General features: G+C 42.6%; 1 protein-coding gene across 2 annotated transcripts in view; it reads left to right on the forward strand.

Moving 5' to 3' along the window:
• KCNU1 (potassium calcium-activated channel subfamily U member 1) overlaps window positions 1-13,321 on the forward strand; it is a 179,655-nt gene that overhangs the window by 96,740 nt on the left and 69,594 nt on the right. For both annotated transcript variants that reach the window (XM_060291451.1, XM_060291452.1), the window contains one exon: window positions 6,581-6,695. In XM_060291451.1, the coding sequence (XP_060147434.1) occupies window positions 6,581-6,695 (115 nt within the window). The remainder of the gene's footprint in view (window positions 1-6,580; window positions 6,696-13,321) is intronic.

The raw sequence follows: 13,321 nt of genomic DNA on the forward strand, positions 1-13,321 counted from the left end.
GGAGGGAAGAGTAGCTCTGTATTTCCGGGCACACGTACCCAGAATGGAGCTTCTGTCACACTTAGTTGGGGTTGGAGGAAAGGAAGCCGTTTGTGGCTCAAGTGCCTGTGGCTCTTGTAGCTCTTCCTAAGGTTTGGTATAATTTTTTGAATAAATTGTCTACATTTGCTACATGCCTGTAGGACAGTTTCTAGAGATTTTAATTGGGCTTGTATGTGTGTGTGTTTCAGTTTTCACTAGTTACTGTTGTTTCATGGAGGAGCAAGCCCATGGAACTTTTCATGCTTCCATCCCACATTCTGAACTAAAGGCTCTATCTTAACCATATCTATTTTCTCTGACTCTTTAAATTTTTTTGTGAAAATCTAAGACAGTTTTGGGCATAGAAAGAAACTATTCCTATGCCATTTGCTGAAATCCCTGTTACCTAGAGGGCTTGCAACGGAACGCTTGACTCTGAAGAATACTGTTAATTAAATGGGCTTCAAGAGCCTATTTGGGATTCAGAAGTTAAACATTGACTCTTTTGCATTCTATAACAATATGAATCATCCTTTTTCTGTAATTTATTTATTTTTGGCTGTGTTGGGTCTTTGTTGCTGCGTGTGGGCTTTCTCTAGTTGCGGTGAGCGGGGGCTACTGTTCATGGCGGTGTGCGGGCTTCTCATTGCGGTGGCTTCTCTTGTTGCGGAGCATGGGCTCTAGGCATGCGGGCTCAGTAGTTGTGGCTTGCGGGCTCAGTAGTTGTGGCGCACGGGCTTAGTTGCTCCGCGGCATGTGGAATCTTCCCGGACCGGGGCTCAAACCTGTGTCCCCTGCATTGGCAGATGGATTCGTAACCACTGCGCCACCAGGGAGGCCCAATATGAATCATTCTTGAGGCAATGGGTGAGGCTGACTAAATGGAGAAATGTCCCATTAAAGAGATGTGAATAAGAAAGAAAAAAATAATACATTAAGAGTATCGTCTCATTACACATCTTTATCCCATATGAAAATTCAGCATTGTTTCATGCAGTAGACATATCCCTGTAAACACAGCGTACAAATCAAACTTTTGCACGTAAGTTATACACTCATATGCATGCACTGCTGTCAGTCATTTTGCAAAACAAAAACTTTTATAAATTGAATAATCATTTAGCTGACTTTTAAGTGTGTTTTTGTTATAAATATTTTAAAGCAGGAAGTTAGTTGGTGTATAAAGATGGAAAGATTTTTGTTTAAAGAAAAGAGCTCTGCATTTATATTTGTAGATACGCCAAATTTCACCCACTTCTATAACAGGTAATTTATAGTATCTAGGGAATCAGTAAGACTTTCAATTTATAATCTGGCATTTGATCTTCCCCAGAACCTTTCATTCTTTTCATAATAGAATCATTTTTTTTTTTCTTCTTGCTCCATACTGATCCTCCATCACCGCTTCTACTACGTCCAGAACAACTCTAATTAATCTGGTACCAAGATTCTTAAATAGCAGGCTATGCGTGAGCCAGCTGTTCTTACTTCACTCTGCCAGACGATGGCAGCAGAGTACCATGAAACACTCAGGGTCTGGTAGCCAGGGGAGTGGACTTGTGTGTGAATTTGAACCTGGAGAGTTAGTTCTAGCCAAAACTGTGCCAAAGAGGACATCACTGTAGAAGGAGACTACTTGGCCTTATAGATTTAAAAGTCATGATAATGTCTTGGAAATTCTTCCAGAGAATTAACTTTCTAAAAGGACTAAGGAACTTACCAATAGATGACAGAATAGAAAATTTACTGACTTAGAGTTAGTTCAGATTTCAGGTTGAATATTTTACATTTCAGAGTCAGATGAAATGTATCCCCGGTCCACTTCCTTTAAAGAATGATCTCTTCGTTGAGTTAATTAAGCTTGCTCAGCCCCACCAACTTTTTCCACCTCCTGTTCTCAATGAGAAGTCAGAAGACTTGAATTCTGACGGCGGCAGTGCCACTGATTGGATGCGGTTTAGGGAAGACACATCACCTTCTGGGATCTCAGTGTCATCCTTTTGAAATTCAGCAGTCCTCATCACTGCTATGGCTCTTTTCAGTTCTGATGTTCTGTGATTTATAATCCCTCTTCTTTGATCACTTCCATTTTTTTTTTTTCTGACTAGAACCATACCAGAGGTTCTCCCCTTAAGTTCATAATCTAACATTTTAGAGAGGCAGCAGGGTGCAGTGGTTAAAAACGTTGGATTCTGCATTGCTCACTTACTTCTTAGCTGTGTGATCTTAGGCAAACTCTTTAAGCTCTCAGAGTGTTTCAGATTTCTGTAAAATGTTGGTGATAATATTACATATCTCAGGGGGTTAAATGAGACTGTTAGTACATAAAGAGTATACAGGTGGAGTCTATTCACATAGAAAGCATTAAGAACAGTTCCTGGCAAATAGTAAGTACTACATATACGGTGATTATCATAGAACCCGTGGGAACACAGACTCAAAAAAGAATCTCGTTATTTTTCTCATCAGTGAAATTCAGTTGAAATAAGAATTGGCAGAGAAGCCTGGTAGATTTTACTTATTTGAACCCATTCCCAGTGTGTTTTGGATCCAGAGCATGAAGACCATGCATGGTAGGGCCAGCCTGAAGAGCAGGGGGAATCATATGTGATTGGATAAGTTACTGGGCAGAAACTTTGCCAGCTCCAGCTAAACAGCTCGCTGCCTGCCGTTTCAGCAGTGAATTCTCTAACGCCTGAGATGTTAGAGTCGGGGTCCTCAACCAGGGCAGGGAGAAGCACACACCGGTCTCTGTACGTGATGGCGTGGAGAGTGGGCAGCGGGAGAGTGGCCTTAGGAAAGCTGTGTCCAAATTCCCCTAATCCTCACCCCTGAGAAAGGCTTTAGATTCCTCCTTAAAATGTTAATGTTTGTGATGGAGTCACGCGTAAATGAGAGGGGAATTATGAAGAGGAAATTGGAAAGAGGGCGTGAAAAGGGGTCGGGGATGTGCAGAAATGATAAGAAATAGTTTGAATAGGAGGTCCAAACTTGAATTTACTCTACTTCATAGTTTTCTTTAGGTTTTGCCTTACGTCATTTTTTTCATCAACATCTCAGACTAAGTGACCTCTTTAAGAAGGGAGTCAGCCCAGCCAGTGTTCCCTAGGGATGAGCATTCCAAACCTGGACGGTTGAGCTCTAACCGCCGCAGTGAATCTACCAGCTCATCTCTCTAGCTTGGCTCTCCTCCTGCACCAATGGCTATAGGAAGGAGAGAGAGCAGAGGTGTTCCTAAATGCCTCTTCTTCTCTAAAGCAGGGCCACGGACCACACGTCCACCCAATTCCAGCACAAAGGAACACAACCCAGTAATAGTCCACAAAGACCATCCACCAACATCTTGCATTCCTGTATTCATGACAGTTGCCATTGTTCTTGGAGTCGGTCCCGCCATTGGCTGGGGGGCTTCATTTTCTCCAGTCCTTGGTGTCCATCTCCACTTTGGCCGTGGCCCTCTTTATTTCTCATCCAATGATTGAAATAGCGTCCTGGCAGGTTTCCCCACATCTAGCCTCTCTTCAGGCCAATCCATGCCATCTTTCATGGCTCTAAGAATTTTCTTGAAGTTCTGATCATGAACAGATATATAAATAAAAAATAAATAGATGGATGAATGCTATACCTACTTTCACAAGACGAAAGCATTGGCTTGATCTCTTGTCCTACTGCTTCTTCAGCTCCTGAGAGCAGTGTTTCTTATCCAGAATACATGGTATCACCTCTTAGGTGTGTCACAATGACTGGTAGATACTAAATTTTGCAACAGGTTAGCTGTTTAGTAAACTGGAGCAGATTCAGTGTCAGCCACATAAGGCAGGAATTGTTTTCCCTCATTTGGGCTATGATCATATTTCCTGAGGGAGATCGAGAGGAGTAGAATCAGTGCTCTCCATATGGAAATCACATACGAGGCATGTCTTAATATGCAATCCTGTCACGTGTGCCAGGAAAGGAAAATGGTTGCCTATAGCTGTCAAGGAAATCACTTCTTGAAGAAAAGAGAAAGATAATCAAATGCTGGCCGTGCATAGGACTTTAATTTATTTTTTTTCAGTCACCCACAGGTCTTAGATGCCATGTCTTTTTTGATGTCTAAGGAAACCCTCTTTAGAATATCCATAGAGAAGAAGTCATAGTAAGCCATGGCAAGCCATTAACAGTCTGGTTAGGGCGTTAGGCAAAAATCCATTTCATTTTTCCCTTGCCTAAAATCTGAAAACGTAATTACTTGGTCACTGTCAGCTGTAGCTAAATAGATTAAAATATAAGTAAATCAAATGATCAAGTGCTCTTAGAGTGAAATCAGAAAAACTTCAATTGCTTATCTACTGCCTTGAGAGACAGGGACTTTACTTCCTAGTTTTATTTTATTCTTTGGTTTTTCTCCCAGATGTTTGAAGCAGCAAAGAAACTGGGAGAAAGGGCAGTAAAGAAACTGGGAGAAAGGGCAGTAATTGTTGCACGTTCTTAACAACCCTCTCTGCAACCTGGTAGAGAGGACACTTTTCAGACTTTTTTGTGAAATTCATTAGGATTATAGAACTTAGAGTTGAAGGAAGCAGAGACCACGTGGACCAGTTCTTTTCCCTTCGGGCAGGCAGCACACACAGCAGGAGCCCCCACCCATCCTCACGAGACTGCACCTTCCAGCCCCCATATCCATGGACGTACTTCCATAATCATGAAAGCGTCCAACATTATGCAAATCATTCATGTGTTTTCAGGAGATTTTATTAAGAAGGACACAAGGGAAGATTCAAAGCTTTATTGAGCAAAAAGTTCTCACGGTTCATACCTAGCACTCACCTCACCCGCCCGTCCGCTCCCACCTTTTTTTAATACCTGGCAAATGTTGTTGGCTGGAGAGTGAGGCTCTGAGAAAACAGAGACTTCCCAAAAGTTCCATTGTTCCCAAGCCAGTTTAGGCATGTTGCGTTTTACATTCCGCAGCTCAGTTTCTATCACGAGTACTAAGCCGACTAGCTTTTAAAAACAGACAGTTGGTAACACGCTACTCCTCGCTTAGATTTTTCTTCAGACGTTCCCTTCCCAAGCCATTCCCCCCAGGGCAAAAGGTAACCACAAAATAAGGAAACATCAATCAAGCTGAAAACCCCATCAAAATTCCATATGTAAGTGAAGGCTTCTGAGGATTACAGACAGGGAGCAGTCTTCTTCCATACTTGGCTCTTGGTACACCTGGATGATGCAATTACTGCTGATTTAAACCGACAAATCACATATGCAAAGGATGTCCCTCTTCTTCCAAAAGTATGTTTTGACTCAGTTGATATTTTCTGCAGATTAAAATGGCTGAGAAAGAGTTACATCAAAAGAAGAGGGATACCAAGAGGGTTTTGTGGCTCTTTACGTCTGCCATTGTCCAAAACCTGGTTCAGTTTGGGTTCAAAGGCTTGTTCCAGAGGAACTCCCCATTCCGAGTAGTCTAAGTACAGAGAGATTCTTAAATTGATGCAGGAGGAAAGGTCCTGTCTCTTTTCTCCACTTAGGTGGGCAAGGAAGAGGAGTGGCAGTGATGCCTCCTCTTTGGCTCCGTCCGTCCCCTTGATAACTTCTTCCCAGGCAGTCTTCCCATCTCTGATCCCCTGGCGATCAGGTTCAGGCAAGCAGATCATGCAGGGTTTTTGAATAGTGAAAGAAAAGCATTTGACTTCCAAAGCATCCTTTAGAATGTTACTTTTCATCACAGTACCGAGTGCCAATTCTTATTGAGCAAGGATGGCTTCCTAGCCAAGTGCGTTTAAAGGATTCCTAGGTTAAACCTCTGTTCTGGAATAAAAATGGCGTGATGGAGTATCAGCGTGTGGGCGCAGGAGGCTCAGGTGTCAGTTTGTTTCCATCTCAGAGCAGCTTCGTGCTGCTCATTTAATGTTGCTCACACATTCTTGCATTTTATCCTCAACCATCACCCTTTGAGGTCCCAGTCTTCTCCCTGTTTTGCAGATGAGAAGATTATCTGCTTTTGTGTTATTTCCAGATGTGGAAATTCACAAGTGTTTTGAGACATATCCCAGGTAAGATCAAGATTCTTCAAAGGTTAAAATAAATAATAAAGGAAGCCTTGAAGGAAAAATGAAGTAAAAGGAAGCAGTATCCAAGGAGAATGAATTGCAGGCTGACTGGTATCTGCAGAAGGGAGTAGGGGCCTTGTATAGTGATCTTTCCTTAGTGTCCTGTAGCGGCTGTAGACTGCTGGCAGCCGAAAGGCTCCCCAAATGCTATACTTCTGGATGAGATGGGAAGAATGATGGATGAGAAAGGTGCAGAATGGATAAGAAAGTACTCAGTAGGTGCTTCTTTTAAGCATACCATATGGTATTAACATCCTCACCATCATTTTCACCCACTCTCTTAACTCTGTAGAAGGAAATTAAAGACTTTTCCACAAACCATCCTCTTAGAACAGTCTGTAGCTGAGGATTCTCAGCCTCTCCCTAGTCAAGAGGCTAGAGCTCTCTCAGCCAATAGGAACAGTCCAGAAATCCCTTATGAAGGGGTATTACGCCAGCTCACCAAGATGGCTATGACATTGCAGGGACAACAGTCACGGTGATGAGAAACAGCGGAAGGGAACACTCTGGTCCAAAAACACAGGACTCTAGCCCAGTGACACCTATGAGCATGGCTAGCAACTTGAGCTTGACCACCAGGTAAGAGATGCAGAGGACCCTGGTCCTCTATGTTTTTTTTCCTAAGAATCACTGGGCAATAAAAATTTGACTTAAACAAGAATATTTGCTTTATCAGCTCCTATACTGACTAATACAGTTGTTCCTCACCAACATGAGTTCCTCCCAACTTCTCCCAATATGTCTGAACTAAGCGAATATACCTCCCACAACATTGCTGAAACAATTTATACTTATGACAGCCAGAGGTTATGCACCCAGTTTTCTTTCAGGTCACCCTCCAGGCACTCAGGAAATGTGGGTGAGGGCAAAATTTCAACTCTTCCTCAAGGTTTTTTCTATTATTAATCCATGCCTTATTTCCAACAAATTGTTGATGAGATTGCTTTCGGTTTTTAAATCTGCAGAATAGGGCCAACAAATTCTTCCTCCCCTACTCTCTTTTTCCTACATCTCTCTACTCCAAGATAACCCCGATTAAGCAGAATGCGGGGTTGGAGCTGAAGAGTGTGATCTGTTTATTGAATAATTTTTAAATAGAGCGTTGATCTAAAACTTCTGTCACCCCAAATTTTATTGTGAATAACGCTGTCATGTGTTGGCAGCATTTCAATTTAGTACCTATAAAATACCAGGAAAATCTCTCATGATTGAGAATTGTGATTGGCTATAGGTAAGGATTGTATCATCTTCTCTGGCATCACACAATGTTCCATGCAAACGCTGGCCCTCCCTAAGCTGTGCGATCTTGGACAGCTTGCTTTACTTCTAGGTGTCTCCGTTTTTTTGTTTTTTCTTTTTGTTTTTGCGGTACGCAGGGCCTCTCACTGTTGTGGCCTCTCCCGTTGCGGAGCACAGGCTCCGGACGCGCAGGCTCAGCGGCCACGGCTCACGGGCCCAGCCGCTCCGCGGCATGTGGGATCTTCCCGGACCGGGGCACGAACCCGTGTCCCCTGCATCGGCAGGCGGACTCTCAAACACTGTGCCACTGGGGAAGCCCTAAGTGTCTCCGTTTTGATATCTTAAATGAGTATAATGGTAATGAATACTCTGTAGGTCTTTGTAAGGACTGAATGAGATGAGGTATTTAAAGCATTTTGCTTGATTCCTCACTGACAGTGAGCGTTCATTAAATGTTCCTTATTATTGCAGTGATTGATTCTTGTATCTAGGAAGATGTACGAGATTGGACCGAATATGTAGTAGATGCAGAGCTCTCCAAGGATGTGGATTTTGAAATAAATCCTTGATCCTGTTTTTGCTATAATTCACCTCTTTCTTTTAATGCATGAAGAATCATGCTTCTGTTTAACTGAGGATTCTGGATAGATGGGTCTGGTTAACAGAGGTTTTGCTGTACCTGTCCAACAGGTGAGGCAGGCGTCAAATATCTGAGCCACCGAAGGTGCCACCGCTTCATGTATGTGCCTTCTAAGAGGAATACAAAAATCTAGGAATTATATTTTCTGCCCTACCCTGCCTTCCATTCCAGGATTTTATGAAATCTGAGTGAGATAATCTGTGGGAAAGGAGGGAAAGGATTAACATCTGTTTGGAGGAAAGGTTCTATGGAATTTCAGGAATTTTGCCTCACTCTTAATGACAACAGAACAGCTAGGGGTTAGCATTGAGATTTGTAGATTTTTCTTTCTTTTTAAAACGGTGGGTAAAGAGCTAAGTATTGAGTAGCTGCGTGCTAAGTAGGCACTATGCTTAGATGCAGAAATCATGTTTCCACCCCCACGCAACCTAGTTGGGTAAACGAGATGAATTCAGATAAATTAAATCAGAGGCCAAATGAGGCAGCATCCCTTCCAGTGCTACATTGATGATTCTGACAGCAGGTCAAAGAGGAAGAGGTCAATGGGGGCTGGGTGGATTGTTCCAGAATGTTTCCTGTAGGAAGTGGGATTTGGAGAAAGGTAAGAGAATGGGAATCTCAGTTCCTGTGGAGAATGTAACACGGGCAACACGTGGGGAAAACATGGAGCCTTCCACGTACCAAGTAGCCTGAGTAGAGGTGTGGATGCATGATGGAGTGAGAAATAACGTCTCAGATTTCTCAAGAATACGTTCTTGGTTGTTGGTATTGCGCATGTGTGTGAATATATGCATGTATGTTCTGTTTACGTTGATGCAAATTTGTTGCAAAAACATGATTCCAATCTGAAAAGTGTTTTGAGACTATAAAGATAACATATGTGATAACACGTAAAATGCTCCAACCATGTTTATGCTTTTATTTATTCTTTCCCTTGTCTTCTCTGTGGTAAGAGAGGATTAGCAAGTCATGGATAATCAAAACCCACAGAAGGTCCTTAAATGCAATTTCAGCCATTGAGTTTCACTGACGTTTCCCACCATTCTTTAACACAGCTATACAAACAAAATCATTTAACTTACTGATGTTTCCCCATTGTCTTTAGTCCCTTTATTGTCTGTGATAAATAAGGAAATGGCCTAAAGCAGGCATCTAAAAGGAGAATTGGTCCAGCTGGCCTGGTCCATCTGCAACCTGGACCCATCAGCCCTCTCTATGGCTGGGGGATCCCTGAATATGCTTTAAAGCCCCTAAAGAAGGTCAAAGATAGTGATAGTTTCCCATCCAGATCATCTCTAAAGATGATGCTTATTCACTTGTACCTCTTAATTCAAAAGCAAGACAGATTCTCATGAACTACAGAGCTTAAAACTAATCAAAGCCAGACTGCTGATGAGATGGTCATGTGCACGTTGACAGATCAGTGCTATTTGCGAGTGAATTTCTGTGATATTTCATCAAGGGAGTGGTCAGCTCAGTCGTTTGAAATCCAGTGTTAATGGGATATATGACAGGTAATGCTCCCACTTGGGACTACAGAATAGGGTGGGTTTTGTTTTCTGCTTTTGGGGGTTTTTTTGTTGTTTTTCTTTTTGTAGGGCAAAGATATTCCAGCTAGCAAATTAGCAAACACGTGTCCTGAGTAACGATCGCGAGTGGTAAGATAGACTTGATGGCTTAATAGAGACAAGCGGGCGTTATTGGGGGACAAATGTAGTATGTGTGGTAGGCGCTATCTGTAATCCATTTTTGATGTGTTAACAGTATTACATGCACACTCCAAAACCAGCCCACGATCATTTATAGTTTTGCTGACAGTGGGCTTGGTGCTCTTAAAGATGTAATCTTCAGGCCACTAGTGGGTTTTCTGGTAAGTTCAGAAACTACTATCTTCTATTCTTAGTACTCGTAGCAGTACAGACAGCCCTAACGTACGTGAAAGTTATAGTCCGATATTTCACTGCATCCCTGGTGTCTTTCTTTTCCCACAGAATAAGCAACAACAAGCAACGTCATATAAATAGCAGTTTGGGTCTCAGACTAGCACACAAAACTCTGTTTAATAGGTGGTGGTTATGTATTCATTGAGCAGATAGACAAATACTAGTTCTGCTCACCAGCGTTCTGCGTCCTTAAATCAAGAGGTCATGTAATACGAGAGGGGGAAGATGAATATTTCCTCTGACTTTTTTCAGGGTGATAGGCTTAGAGCTACGCCTATGCAAAATGTGATGATAAATAAAAATGCCTCTCAAACCCTCTTGGAGCCCCTTTGCCCTCACTTCCAGTTTCTTTACTGTGGCCATCCCACTTTGGGTGAGCTTAGGAAAGTTCTGGCCATTTTACTATTGTACAGTTGTTGACTATTCTCTGTCTCTATCAAAATCCACTTCTTCTGGAAAACCGGTTTTGATTAGGTATTAGAAAGAAAAGATTTAGATACAACTAATTCATGTTGTGACTGGCCAGTAACACAACCACCACACTAAGTCATTCAGTATTTTGAAAAGTGGGTGTTTATAAACTCAGGTGGACATGGGTAGATCGCTAATCAGTGAAACAAGGAGAGGCAGAAATTTCCAAGTAGTGTCTGATAGATCTGGGTCAGGAGAGGAAACCAATTCTAATAGAAAGGTTTGTCTTCTTTGGGAATATCAGCCCTTCCGTAGAAACCCTCCCTCTGGGTCTGCCTAATTCAATGCTTATAGACTCTATTGAAGCCTAAATAAGTTTCCACACAGTTTCCCTTCCCACTTTGTCTCTGTGAAACCTGTGACTAAGATTGTATTTATAGTATCAGCTTTGTCTTCATACTCCCCCTGTCCTTTTGGAGATACCAGAGACCGTGCGTAGTATTTCTTTCTCTCTTTCCCGACGTCCAGCCCAGCCTTAGCTCTTTAATAGGCAAGTGGCCCATCAATACCAGCCATGAGCATCGCCCCACAGCAGGCATGAGCCCTAGATCCCCACCTTCCTTAGCCTTTAGGTTTCGGTTTCCTCATCTTCAAAACAGAGATGATATTAGAACCAAAATAATTGAAATGTTATTTGTGAGGATTCAGTGAGATAAAACAGATTAAATTCTTATCTAGTAAAAATCGAGCAAGTGAAAAAGGGTTCCCTGGTTGTGGTTCTGTGCCCCCGCCCACCACCTCTGCCATCATTCCCCTGGCTCATAGATTTCCATGCTTTTGCAGCCAATATCTTTCTCATGCAAGGGGAGAGGGCTTGAAGTTTAAGACCTTCCAAAATTTCATGCACTGTCTACAGCCCACCATCCCTGGAGCGTCAGCACTCACTTTGTTGCACCCAAGTCTGTTGCTTGCCATTTCCCCTCCAGAACACTCTTTCCATGGAGGTTCCAGCTCCTTCCTTGGCTCTTTCCCAGTGTCTTCCAGCTGATCCCTCGGCAGTCTTCAGTTTCCGAGCAAACTACAGTCCATCAGAAGGACTGCCAGGGCATCCTCTGCCAGGCATGGCTCCTGGGACATCTGTTCCTACAAGTTCTCACTTTCGAGTACCATGCCCCTTACACACACACACACACACACACACACACACACACACACACACACAGACTGATGTCAGGAAAGGAAGCTGAGCCCTTCTTCTCTATTCTCAGCTCTTCACATTTATTGAATTCTGTGCCCCAGATGATCCAGGCAAGAGAAACACCATCTTTTAACCTCAGTGATGCCTGAACTCCTACTGAGGACCAGCTTCCAGGGTCTTTCCAGGGGGAGAAGCTTGGATACGAATCACCATACGTGGTTCTTCTCTCTCCACATCCTATCTGAGCTTTCTGCAGAAACTAATCAAATGAGATTATCTGAGCAGGTACTTTTTTTCCCCCTTTCTTCCATATTAAGCTTTGAAAATAACTTTTCCTCTAGACAAGCATGGGCTTTTCTGTTTGAGTACAGTATGGCCCACAACCAGTAAATCAGAAGCAGTCTTTGATTTTTTTCCTTCATACGTGCTTATCGAGTATTCTCTTACTGTAGGATTTCAAATCATGGTCTAGAAGTCTGTGTTTACTTAATACCGTATAGCCAGTATTTCATCTCCCCAAATTACCTCTCTCCAAGAGTCCAGGTAGCACTTATGTCCCCAGTCCTATGGTTTCCTACCTTACATTGCAGAGCCTCTGAAGATGCCTTCCTCATTTCAATTGGTGTTATTTGGATACATAGAAATCACTAGCAGGGGTGTATTTCGGTCATGAAGTTTTAGTAAGCATCTTCATCAAGTCTCAATTAACAGTTCAAAGAAAACAGTAAGGCAGATGTATCTATGTTCGATTATAGGTGTAGATATGGGGGTAGGTATAAAGATAGACACAAACACATCTAGAAGTGCTATTTTTAAGTACCACAAGCCTGAGTTCCAAAGACAGATGAAAGAGTTAGGGTACCAGGGAATAGAAGAATAAAAGAATAAGGAAAGAATTAGTAGATGCTCTCTTTTAGATCCTCTAAATACCGCCCTTCTAGTTCTTGTCCTGTACCTTTAGGCAGAAATCAGATTTCTTGAGAAGCAGTGTGCCGTGACTCTAGCAAAGTACCATATAGACAGGCGTACCTTGTTTAATTGCGCTTTGCAGATACTGCATTTTCTACAAATGGAAGGTCTGTGGCCACCCCACATCAAAGCAAGTCTGTTGGTGCCATTCTTCCAATAGCATTTGCTCACTCTGTGTATCTGTGTCATTTTGATAATTCTTGTAATATTTCAAACTTTTCATGATTATATTTGTTACGGTGATCTGTGATCAGTGGTCTTTGACGTTGCTATTGTAATTGTTTTGGGGCACCATGAACCTCACCCATTTAAGACTATGAACTTAATTGATAAATGTTGTGTGTGTTCCGACTGCTCCACCGACCAGCTGTTCCCCCATCTCTCTCCCTCTCCTCGGGCCTCCCTCTTCCCTGAGATACAGCACTATTGAAATTAGGCCAGTTAATAACCCTGCAGTGGCCTTTAAGTGTTCAAGTGACAGGAAGAGTCGACGTCTCTCACTTGAAATCAAAACCCGGAAACGATTAAGCTTAGTGAGGAAGGCCTGTCGAAAGCAGGGACAGGTCAAAAGCTAGGCCTCATGTGCCAAACAGTCAAGTTGTGGATGCGAAGGAAAAGTTCTTGAAAAAAATTAAAAGCGGTGCCCCGGTGAACACACGAATGATAAGAAAGTGAAACAGTCTTATTACTGATATGGAGAAAGTTTCAGTGGTCTGGATAGAAAATCAAACCAACCACAACATTCCTTTAAAGCCTAATCCACAACCCTCTCCCATTCTGTGAAGGCCGGGACAGGTGAGGAAGC

This window comes from Globicephala melas, chromosome 21 (genome assembly GCF_963455315.2).
Source record: "Globicephala melas chromosome 21, mGloMel1.2, whole genome shotgun sequence".
Lineage (NCBI taxonomy): Eukaryota > Metazoa > Chordata > Mammalia > Artiodactyla > Delphinidae > Globicephala > Globicephala melas.